The sequence below is a fragment of the Papio anubis genome, chromosome 12, assembly GCF_008728515.1.
Source record: "Papio anubis isolate 15944 chromosome 12, Panubis1.0, whole genome shotgun sequence".
NCBI lineage: Eukaryota > Metazoa > Chordata > Mammalia > Primates > Cercopithecidae > Papio > Papio anubis.
The window spans coordinates 65,187,823-65,200,602 of record NC_044987.1 but is presented as its reverse complement, the minus strand read 5'-3'; the positions used below and the strand labels follow the sequence as shown (position 1 = coordinate 65,200,602).

Genomic DNA, 12,780 nt, shown 5'->3' with positions numbered 1-12,780 from the left:
ATTTGCAAACTATGCATCTGACTAAGGTCTAATATCAAGAATCCATAAGAAACTTAAATGAATCAACAAGAAAACCCCAAACAACCCTATTAAAAAATGAGCAAATGGCATGAACAGACACTTCTCAAAAGAAGACATGCCTGTGGTCAACAAGCATATGAAAAAATACTCAACACCACTAACCATTAAAGAAGTGAAAATCAAAACCACAAGGAGATACCATTTTATAGCAGTCAAATGGCTATTATTAAAAAGCCAAAAAGTAACAGATGCTGGCAAGATACCAGAGCAACAGGAACACTTATACACTGCTGGTGGTAATGTAAATTAGTTCAGCCACTGTGGAAAGCAGTCTGGAGATTTCTCAAAGAACTAACTATGGAACTACAATTTGACTCAGAAATCCTGTTACTGGGTATATATCCAAATGAATATGTATAGTTCTATGACAAAGACACATGCATTTGAATGTTCATTGGAGCACTATTCACAACAGCAATGATATGGAATCAACTTACATGCCCATCAGTGGTGGGCTGGATAAGGAAAATGTGTTACATATACACCATGGAATACTACACAACCATAAATGTGAAATCATGTCCTTTGCAGCAACATGGATGCAGTAGGAGACCATTGTCTTTAATGAGTGAATGCAGGAACAGAAAACCAAATACCACATGTACAAGCAGGAATGAATATTGAATACAGATGAACACAAAGAAGGGAAAAATAGACACTGGGGCCTACTTGACGGTGGTGGGTGGGAGAAGGGTGAGGGTCAAAAAACTATCTACAGGGTCTTATGCTCATTACTTGGATGACTAAATTATCCATACACCAAACCCCTACAACATGCAATTTATCCACATAAGAAACTTGCATATGTATACCCCATGAGCCTAAAATATAAGGTGAAAAAAAAAAAGACAAGAGAAGAGTCAATAAAATAGAAAACAGAAACAATAGAGAAAAGTTAACCAATCTTGGTACTGGTTTTTTTTTGAAAAGATTGATAAAATTAATAAGGCCTGAGTAAGAGCTATGAAGGAAAAAGAATCACAAATAATCAAAATGATGATTGAACAAGTGTTACTACTACAGATTATACTAGATATTAGAAGGATAGTAAAATAAGTGTTACAAATAACTCCAAGCCAATAAAATACCGATTTATTTTGTAGATTTTAGGATGCAAAAGGTATGTGAATTCCAGCCACCAAACACCACAAGGAAAGAGTTGTGACTGGAAATTCTCAAAAGATAACTTTTCCTCCCATTTTCCCTTTCCCTTCATCTTTCATTTTCCCTCTTTTCTTTTACCCCTTCCTATTTCCCTTCTGTTCTCTTCCCTTTACTTCCTATTCCTTCTCTTTCCTTACAGTTTCTTTTCTTTTTTCTTCTAATCCTTTTTCCTTCGTCCTTCCCTGTTTTCATTCTTTCCCTCTTTTCTTTCTCCCTTGCTCCTTCCTTCTCTCCCTTTTCCTCTCCCTCTCCAAGTTCCTTTCCTCCTGCTCCTAGAGCCAAGTCCAAGACAACAGCTATTTCTACCGCCTTCCTTTCTGGAACTGCCCCCTTCCCACTCACTAAGAATGTCTTCTTTCACAAGCGCTGGCCTTAAGAGGCTGTCTGATATGAACTCTTAGTAGGCCCAGGCCCCAGACTTTGTATTTTATCTCCAGAATATATGATCTGGACTCTCTCTTTATACTGATAACAGTATACTGAGAAAAAAATACATATTAGTGGAGTAAACAGGCATTAGAGGTAGAACTTTATATTTTACAGTTGGTGCCCAGTAGGAGAAAAGTCTGAGGAGTATATGAGGAGTAATCACCCAAAAGAAAAGATGAGGACACCAAGGAATCAGTTTCATATAAAATAGTGCAACTGATAATAACTAACTCATATAGTGTTTACTATAAGCTCAGCACTGTTCTAAGTGCTATTTATATGTTGACTGTTTTAATCTTCACAAACATTCTACAAAATAGGTCCTATTACTATCGTCATGTTAAATGTGAAAACTGAGACCCAGAGAGGTAAAGTGATTTGTCCAAAGTACCATGGCTAGTAAGTGATGGTGCTAGGATTTTCACCCAGACAGCCTACAGTCCTCACCATAGATCCTTGTTCTCCACCTGTCTGTCATTCTACACAAACTGCTGGTAATTTGCATTATTGGGATGCCATTCCATGCTACGTTTAATGTTCCATTTTGCCTTGGAAAGTTAGTTATCCACATTCTCATCAATATATGAATAACTGAATCCTAGCATCTCATGTTAAGTGTCTATTCTTGAGTACCCTTCTGGTACTAACTACTGTACTGTTTACAATATGAGCAGGAAACAGCATAAGAAAAGGATTTCACTGACAAGAGTTTAATAAAGAGGCTGGGTGTGGTGTCTCATGCCTGTAATCCTAGCACTCTGAGAGGCCGAGGCAGGTGGATCAAGAGGTCAGGAGTTAGAGACCAGCCTGGCCAACATGGTGAAACCCCGTTTCTACTAAAAATGCAAAAATTAGCCAGGCATGGTGGTGGGTGCCTGTAATCCCAGCTACTTGGGAGGCTGAGGCAGGAGAATTGCTTGAAACCAGGAGATGGCGGATGTAGTAAGCTGAGATCATGCCACTGCACACCAGCCTGGGTGACACAGCAAGACTCAGTCTCAAAAAGTGTAATAAAGAGACTATTTATAGGGGTCTTGGCAGGGTCAAGAGAATCAATGAGAAGCATGTAGGAGATAGCAACAGCAGGAACTCACTACCAGCCCCAGCCCTGAAGGGCAAGGAGAGGCAGTAACTTTCCTCAAACTTAATAAGCACTGGAGCTTTGGAAGAGATGCTTCCCAATAGGACCTCTGGCTACAAAGAAACAGCCACTAACAGAACCGTATCAAAGCAAAAGTTAGGAATAATAAATAAATGCCCAACCTTGTCCGTCCATATTTTGATCTCCTTCAGGTGGCTACTATTATCTGAACTGGAAGCCAGGAAGTCATTTCAGAAAGCTCAGTTGAACTAGGCCATAGAGATCAGCCTGCTCAACCACAAAATAGGTCAAAGAACACAACAGATTTGTGGTGAGGTAGAAAATTAAGAACATACTGTATTAAACCCAACTGTTTGCCTTCTCTGTGGTTGGACCTAGGAGGTGAAGGAAAAAAAAATCAACTGACTGGTTTCACTTTAACTTCATAATCACAACCCCAAGAGACATTCAACAATGACTATGGCAGGAATAATCATTCACTGAAAAAAAGTGGTTCTAAATACACTGGAGAAGTAAGGAGGAGACGGAGAATATATGATCTTGAATTAATTCGATAAAAATATGTTGATTCTTATTGATTTTCGAATGTTGAACCAGCCTTGCATCCCAGGGATGAAGCCCACTTGATCATGGTGGATAAGCTTTTGATGTGTTGCTGAATCCGGTTTTGCCAGTATTTTTATTAGGGATGATGTTCATCAGGGATATTGGTGCAAGTGCTTTTTTTGATACGTATGCTACTTGAGCTTTGGTATCAAGGATGATATTTGGCCTCATAAAAATGAGTTAAAGGAGGACCCTCTTTTCTGTTGGAATGAACAGAAGGGCCATTTTTCCAGCTCTTCAGCATCTCTGGTAGAATTCAGCTGTGAATCCATCTGGTCCTGGACTTTGGGATTTGGTAGGCTATTAATTATTGCTGTTTTGAGGCCTGTATTGAGATCAGTGGGATTCAACTTCTTCCTACTGGACAGTCTTGGGGAAAGTGTAAGTGTCAGGAAATTTATCCATCATTTCTAGATTTTTCTAGTTTATTTATAGGGTGTTCTGGCTAGGAGTAATCAGGCGAGAAAGTCAGGGAGTATTCAGTTAGGAAAGAAGAAGTCAAAATTATCCCTCTTTGCAGATGACATGATTGTATATTTAGAAACCCCATTGTCTCAATGGAAATCTCCTTAAGCTGATAAGCAACTTCAGCAAAGTCTCAGGATACAATGTGTGTGCAAAATCACAAGCATTCTTATACACCAGTAACAGACAAACAGAGAGAGCCAAATCATGAATGAACTTCCATTCACATCCTTCCAAAGAGAATGAAATATCTAGGAATCCAACTTACAAAGGGATGTAAAAGGACCTCTTCAAGGAGAACTGGAAACCCTGCTCAGTAGAAATCAAAGAGGACACAAACAAATGGAAGAACATACCACCATGCTCATGGATAGGAAAAATCAATATCATGAAAATGGCCATACTGCCCAAGGTTAGTTATAGATTCCAATGCCATCCCATCAGGGAGGCTACCAATGAGTTTCTTCACGAATTGGAAAAAAGCTGCTTTTAAAGTTCATATGGAACCAAAAAAGGCCATCTCCAAAGACAAATCCTAAAGTCAAGGAGGAGAACAAAGCTGGAGTATGCTACCTGACTTCAAACTGTACTACAAGGCCAAAGTAGCAAAACAGCATGGTACTGTGAGTACCAAAGAGAGCAGAGATATAGACCAATGGAACAGAACAGGTCCTCAGAAATAATACCAGCCATCACCGTATGCAGTCGCGACAAACCTGAGAGGAAACAGAAATGGGAAAGGATTCCCTATTTAATAAATGTGCTGGAAAATTAAAGCTGGCCATAAGTAGAAAGCTGAAACTGGATCCTTTCCTTTACTCCTTGTACATGAAGAAATTAATTCAAGATGGATTAGAGAGACAAATGTTGACCTAAGCTTGCCGTCCTAGAAGAAAACCTAGAGTAGTACCATTCAGGACATAGAGCATGGGCAAAGACTTCATGTCCACAAAACACCAAAAAGCAATGGCAACAAAATCCAAAATTGACAAATGGGATCTAATTAAACTAAGGGCTTGCGGCAAAATAAACCCTGCATCAAGTGAACACGCAAACTACGTGTAGGGAGAAAATTTTTGCAACCTATAAATCAGACAAAAGAGGGCTAAATATCCAGAACCACAAAGGAACTCAAACAAATTTACAAAGAAAAAACAAACAACCCCATCAAAATTGGAGCCAAAGGATATGGAACAGACATTTCTCAAAGAGAGACATTTCGCCTGTGCCGGGCCACATGAAAAAATGCTCATCATCACTGTGGCCATCAGAGAAATGCAAATCAAAACCACAATGAGATACCATCTCACACCAGTTAGAATGGCGATCATTAAAAGTCAGGAAACATGAGTGCTGGAAGGGATGTGGAGAAAGTGTGGGGCACTTTTACACTGTTGGTGGGATTGTAAACTTGGATTCAACCATTATAGGAAAACAGTATGGCGATTCCCTCAGGGATCTAGAACTAGAAGTACATACTGTTAGCCATCCCATTACTAGGTATATACCCAAAGGATTATAAATCATGCTGTAAGGCATGCAGGTATATTTATTGGCACTATTCTGTAGCAAGACTTGGGAATCAACCCAAATGTCCATCCCAGTGACGAATGGATGAAAATGTGGCACCATGGAATACTATGCAGCCATAAAATAGGATGAGTTTGTGTCCTTTGTAGGGACATGGATGCAGCTGGAAACCATCATTCTTAGCAAACTATCCACAAGACCAGCCGGCATAATTTTCTACCACTCATAGGTGGGAACTGAACCATGCTGAGATCCCTTGGACTCGGGAAGGGGAGCAGCATCACACACGGGGGCCACACCTATCATGGGGAGGGGGGAGGGGGGAGGGATTGCATTGGGAGTTACACCTGATGTAAATGACGAGTTGATGGGTGCTGACGAGTTGATGGGTGCAGCACACCAACATGGCACAAGTATACATATGTAACAAACCTGCACGTTATGCACATGTACCCTAGAACTTAAAGTATTATAATAATAAATAAAAAATAAAAAACAAAAATATGTTGATTCTACCACATTGTAAACACTATACTAGACGTCATATTAATAAGGAACAAAATTAACATGAATTTAGTCCTCATGAAGCTTACAGTCCAGTTCATACGTATTTCTCAGTAGTCCATATTAGGAAAGTTGGTTTTATTTTATGAACGATGGGAAGCTACTGATACTATAATGTAATGCAATAACCATAATAAAATTTTGATGAGAGCAAGGACCGTAATCTCTTATCCCTGTGACTAATCTCATTCTGGACATATAGTTGATAATTATAAATAAATATTTATTAATGATTGAGATTACGTACAGTAAATTAGCTGTGAAAATTCATACAGATATCAAATAGTGGAGTTGAATTTCAGTTACCATAAAAAGAAAAAAAATTGTATGTTTGTTAGGAAATTCTGAAAAGTTTCAGTAGAAGGAAATCTGTCAATACAACATCTTATGATGTTGAATGTAGCATAAGAGAATGTTTAGGAGGATGGTCTGTGTAGTTAAGTAGACAGATGCAGAATTGAATTCTCACTCATATTTAAATACTGTTCCCTGCTGGGCATGGTGGCTCACGCCTGTAATCCCAGCATTTTCAGAGGCAGGGGCAGGTGGGTCACTTGACATAAAACCCTGTCTCTACTAAAAATACAAAAATTAGCCAGGAGTGGTGGCAGGTGCCTGTAATCCCACCTACTCGGGAGGCTGAGGCAGGAGAATCGCTTGAACCTGGGAGGCAGAGATGGCAGTGAGCTGAGATTGTGCCACCCCAGCCTGGCTCCCATGGGAGCCTTTAACTTAACTACTGGGACCCAGTATCCCAAACTACTGCTCCCAGCTGGCTTGGAGAAGGGGATGGGACAGTGTGAGGAAGTGACTGTAGATCATAAAACCCTCTAGATTCGGAAGCAGTTTCAGCTCTGGTTACTGGATGCAGGCAGTCAATTCCTCAAGCAGGACCTACTCTATTGTATCCTCTGTGAGTTTCAGGGATAAGGGAGGGGAGCAATGCTGTGTTGGGCCAGGAGACCCTGGGTCATCAGAGGACTCAACAGTAGACTTTCTCCTCATGCTTATATTGATCCCCATGAAAAAAGAAGAAAAAGTCCATGGGCTCTGATACAGATTGCATGAAGATTTAGGAATCCCAGTTGCTTCATGGAAGGCTCTTCTATAGTCTCAGCAATCTCATATTATTCCATACAAGGGATCCCATGTGTTCTGTGGCTGAGCACTTCATGCATGTGTGCCCAGAAATAGCAATCTAGGGAATTAAAAGAGGAAAAGAATGGTTCTGGGACAGCATTTTGAGTTAAATATGACACAAGTCCAAGAGGCTCAGGGCAAGAGCTGGTAAGGAAATGTGTTCATTGCCTTCTCCCAACATGTTCCAGTGTTAATGAGATAAAAAGGTTCCTCTCATTATTAGACATGATTTATAGCCAGCAGAAACAGACTTCATTGTGATTTTTTCCCTAATAGCCCTAGTTTTCTCTTCTTCCCCTTGAAGGTCAGTCATATGTTTTGGAAGACTGCACTTAGTTAAAATATCTATTTCTTAAAATGAGTTTTTAGTATTTTCTTTATCCTGAGTACTTTTTTCTGTGTGGTACAGTTTCAGAAGTGGTCCCTAAATCAGGGTGCATTGAATTGGACACAATATTCAAAGCATAGTTGAACAAAAGCAAAGCAGAATAAAAGTTATCCGCTTCTCTCTGATCACTGTTACTTCTGTTAGTGCAGTGTTCCTTTATAATAGTTATTAACAGAATATATCAAAAATCTGATTCATATTTATGTCTATAACTCCATCTGACAGTATGTTCATGTATCTAGCCACTTTTTCTCTACTGCCATTCCTTTTCATACTCTCCTGTCTTATCCTTTATACTAAGTACAGTCTTCTTAGTAAAATCCAGGTAGCAGAGGAGGAATTCAGTTAGAATAATTCTCCACAATGTGAGAGAGGAATGAGGACTTGAAGAGGATGAATCAGAGTCTGGGAACTGTAAAGCACAATTGTAAATGGGGACTACACATAAGAGGCGGGAAAAAGCACAAGTTAAGGAAAGGATTCAGAGACAGTGGACTAAGGAAGAGAGAATGAGCAGAGGGCGAGAAATGAGAACATTTTAAGGTGATGGGATATTTTCTGCAGTGGTGGATTGCAAGATCTCTCAGACATTCTCTTCATTTGGAGGAACTACCAGGTAGTTTGGTGGCACTGTAGGTATGAAGGTAATGACCTAGTAGGTCAGTGGGGTGAATCAGGGGTATCCCCCCACCAACTGTCAGGCTTTCGGGGCCAGAGAGCACTAAAATTGAATGACTTGTTTAAGATCCCCCAAGCTTCCACAAGAGATTTGTGCTGTCACTGTCCCTACCTCTGGCCCACAGCTCACTCAGCTCCTATTATCCTGAGCTTCTCCCTGTGGCTTGCCTCAGTTTCCACAAAGAAACTAGGTCCCTTGGTTTCTTTGGTTAATATTTTCCTTTTTTTTTTCTCCTTATTTCAGTCTTTAAAAGTCAACACCCTTCCCACAATTAAGACATTTACCTCACAAGCATTTGTTAACAATTTATTAAGTTCTGGATGCTGTAAAAACAACATGAAATAAAAAAAGAGAAAATACGTTCTATGTACTTCAGAGATTTTACGGTGGATTGGGGAGAGAGAAGAGAGAAAGTTAGGCAGTGGTGTGTTTTGTGCAGTATTTAAATGGAAATAGTAGTTGTCTCCCCAAAGCTGTGGCTTTATCTTTTTTCCCCCATTTTTATCACCAATATTTTTCTTCCTAGTCTTTTGCCCCTCAGTTTAAATGTATTCACATTGTTTTTTGTTAAAAAAAAAGTGTATGTATTAATACATGCTGTTCTACCTGTGCATTCAGTTTTGCCTCCTTGTGAAACTGTTTGTTGAAGTGAAGATCTCCGATGAGGTGATCAGTCTTCTCTGTGTCCATTCACTCCAGCCCTGCTGTCTCTCTGTTTTCCCGCATTCTATTTCTCTCTTCAAATGAAACTGTTTGCTTGGACCACCAATGATTACCTAATTGCCAAATACAATGGATAATCTCTTTCTCACATTACTGAAATTCTTCATGTGAGCATATCTGTTCACTCCATTTGATTTTCAATTATGTCTCTGTTCACTCCTTTTAGGTCTCCTTGCAATCTCTTTACCTCTTTTGGTCCTAAGATTAAGGGTAGGCTTTTCTTAGGGTTCTATTTTATGCCCTTTTTGTCTTTAATTTATATATTCTCCATAAGTATATCTATTTAAGTCCTATGGTTTGAGCTATATGTTATGTGTTGATGATTTCCAATTCTTTAACCTTCAAGTGAATTTAAACTGCTTTCTCTAACATTTCATTTCATATATATTTTGATAGTTTACAGATCCAATAAACTCAACAAATCAAAATTGGATCCATAATCTGCCTCCACAACATATATGAAATCTTTTGAGAGCCTATATTTTTGTTTTGTGAAACTTTCTTAGTCATTTGAGTCAGAAAAGACAGTGCAGTCTTAGAATTCTACCTTTTCTTCTTCTATGCAACTAGTCTAATCACTGTCTTTATATCACTATCATTATATTTATACCTCTAAAACATGCCCATTTTCCTCATCCTCAAAGCCATTTATTCACCCACTGACTACTTCTCAATTGGACTACTGAAGCCAACAGTTGCTTTTCTGCTTTTACATGTCCTTTGCCTCCTTTGGTCCTTTAAGTTTGGGTGTGAAATAGGAAGAAGAAAGAGATTGGTATTTTTCTCAAAAAAATGAAATCATGGTCTTTATCCAAATGAGGATGTGAGATAGATGAAGAAAATAATTAAGATACGAGAGACTTGAACATTTTGAATATCCATGGGAAGGATTTAGGAAGAGTTGAATACATAGGGAATGGGCTGCATAATTCGTAAGTCAGGGTTCCTAAGAAGGTCAAGGTGAATAGAACCAAATTGTGAGGTCAAGGATTGCCATTCAGAGGAAGGCTAGATCCTTGATTCTGCTGGTGCAATAAGGAGAGCAAGGATGTAGATGTTGATGAGTTTATGAGTCAATCATGGGAAGTAGAGGACTTGCATCTGATGTTTCTACTGCCTTTACGAAGCAGTTAGAGAGATTATCTGAGAGAAGAGGAGATTTAGTATTTGAAAATAACAGAAAATATGAAAAATTGCTTGAAGTGGGTAGAGGAATGAATTAACCAGAGAAAGCTATTGTCATCAATACGTGTACTAAGTTCTCATTTTAGGTTAGTGGTTATAAATGTTAATGAAAACAGCATAACCTTTGAGTCTAACTTTCTATAGGAACATTGAATTGCACCTGTGCAGGCTTGGATTAAGTATGTCTAGGATGGGTTGTGACACAGTACAATATGTCAGAGTGATAGGGAGCTTGGGAGTTCCTCTATATACTTAATCAATATTTACTTTTATTTTCCTCTAGTTTATAATAGGGTTGGGAGTATATCATACATCTTTTCCATCTCAAATGTACTTTGGTGTATAATAAAAAGAGAGGAATAATTATTTTCCCCCTATCTAACAAATTATGCATTACTTACTGAAAGGACCCTGTAATTAAATTATTTTATGACATATTTATTAATTCTAGATTACTCTGTAAACTTTTGGGTGTTTCTAGCCCGCGGGATATATAAACTATTCAGTTTGCTTTGCCAGTATAATTTTGATTTTTTTTTGTATTTTACAGCATGTTTTAATGACTTTTTAAAAATCATTTTCCTTCTAAACCTTTATCTAGTCTGTTTTATTTGCTTTTTCTAAATTAACTTCAGAAATAATTTACTAAACCTTTCACTACTTATGTTAATATTTACTAAAGTTTGCCTTCATTTGGGATTGGTTGTCTGTATCTCATACATTTTATAAATTAGAAAGTGTTAGCAAATATTTTAACAGCTTTGTTTTCTATTTCTAATTCCTGTGTCTTATCAAACACAATTTCAGGTGAAATTTTCTCAGCTGAGAATTTATTTCATGACATTACCCAGCAACAACTCTACTTCCCCAGTCTTTGAATTCTTCCTCATTTGTTTCCGCAGTTTCCAGAGCTGGCAGCACTGGCTGTCTCTGCCCCTCAGCCTCCTCTTCCGCCTGGCCATGGGGGCCAATACCACCCTTCTGACCACTGTCTGTATGGAAACCTCTCTGCACCAGCCCCTATACTACCTGCTCAACCTCCTCTCCCTGCTGGACATTGTACTCTGCCTCACCGTCATCCCCAAGGTCCTGGCCATCTTCTGGTTTGACCGCAGGTCAATCAGCTTCCCTGCCTGCTTCCTTCAGATGTTCATCATGAACAATTTTCTGACTATGGAGTCCTGTGCATTCATAATCATGGCCTATGACTGCTATGTGTCCATCTGCAAGCCCCTACAGTACTCATCCATCATCACTGATCAATTTGTCGCTAGGGCTGCCATCTTTGTTGTGGTCAGGAATGGCCTTCTTACTATGCCTATCCCCATACTTTCTTCTCGATTCAGATACTGTGCAGGACACATCATCAAGAACTGCATCTGTACTAACGTGTCTGTTTCTAAACTCTCTTGTGATTACATCAACTTGAATCAGCGCTACCAGTTTGTTACATGTTGGACCCTCCTGGGCTCTGACCTCATCCTTATTGTTCTCTTATTTTTTTTATCTTGAAAACTGTGCTAAGTATCAAGGCCGAGGGTGCTATGGCCAAGGCCTTGAGCACGTGTGGTTCCCACTTCATCCTAATCCTCTTCTTCAGCACAGTCCTGCTGGTTCTGGTCATCACTAACCTGGCCAGGAAGACAATTCCTCTGGATGTCCCCATCCTGCTCAACATCCTGCACCACCTCATTCCCCCAGCTCTGAACCCCATTGTTTATGGTGTGAGAACGAAGGAGATCAAGCAGGGAATCCAGAACCTACTGAGGAGGTTATAAAAAATAAAATGAATGCGACCTGATCTTGAAAACAGAAATTGATATTGGAGAATAATTGTTATGATACATAGAAAATTTAAATTGTTACTGTAAGAGTAAGTTTAGAGTTGACTTTCTTTAGTGTTTCAATTGATTATAGGGATATCTACTCATTGGCTCCTGCTTTCTGTTTCACTGACTGGAATCTTAGTGTTTTGGCATTCTAGAATTGTTTGGAAGTTTTTCCTGACTTCATCTATGTGAGTACAAATTGACAAGCCATAATCACTGGAGCATAGAATGGTATGGTTTTCAAATAAATGAGAAATATAATTCTAATTATTTTAAATGTTTCTCAATTCCTATATTGTTTAATACATATATATGTGTTAGATGTCTTGGTTTTCCCTGACTCAGCTCAACATGAATAATTTTTTTTTTTTTTTTGCCATGAATGGATCTCTCATGGACATACAGATGTTGACTCAAGAACTTTGATTCTTATGTAGAGTGAATAACATGTGACATTCACTGCCTCCTCTATCCTTGACAGATCTTGTCGATACTTTTATCTAATGCTACTTATTTGGAGTGCGAATTTCTTATTTTTTTTTCCTAGTGATTTTTACATCTTAAGATGACTCATATTTATGTGTGTGTGTGTGTGTGTGTGTGTGTGTGTTTTAAGTGAATCTGTGTGACCTTTTTTTAAGATATGTTTTACCAACTTCTGACTTCATACTATCCTACCTGGTTTTCCATCATATTTCTGACACCATCTGTATTCCTACCCTTTCCTACTTGTCTTAGACATACAGTTAAACTGTCTTTCTCATCCTACTTTCAGTCCTCTTGTCTCAATCTTCATGTCCTGTCCCTGGGCCAGCATAGCTTCCCATAGGATCCAGACATCTGAATTAGTGAGCTTTTAGAACAAGGATAAGTATGTTTTACACTTTGCAATTTT

The 12,780-nt window shown here is 38.8% G+C and overlaps 1 protein-coding gene across 1 annotated transcript; it reads left to right on the top strand.

Annotated features, from left to right (window-relative positions):
- The first annotated feature begins 10,557 nt into the window (after positions 1–10,557).
- LOC101018644 (olfactory receptor 56A5-like) lies at positions 10,558–12,118 on the top strand. The gene is given in 2 exon segments (XM_009186756.4): positions 10,558–11,554; positions 11,557–12,118. Coding segments are annotated over 2 exon segments (939 nt in total). The 5' UTR covers positions 10,558–10,893; the 3' UTR covers positions 11,835–12,118.
- The last annotated feature ends 662 nt before the right edge of the window (positions 12,119–12,780 follow it).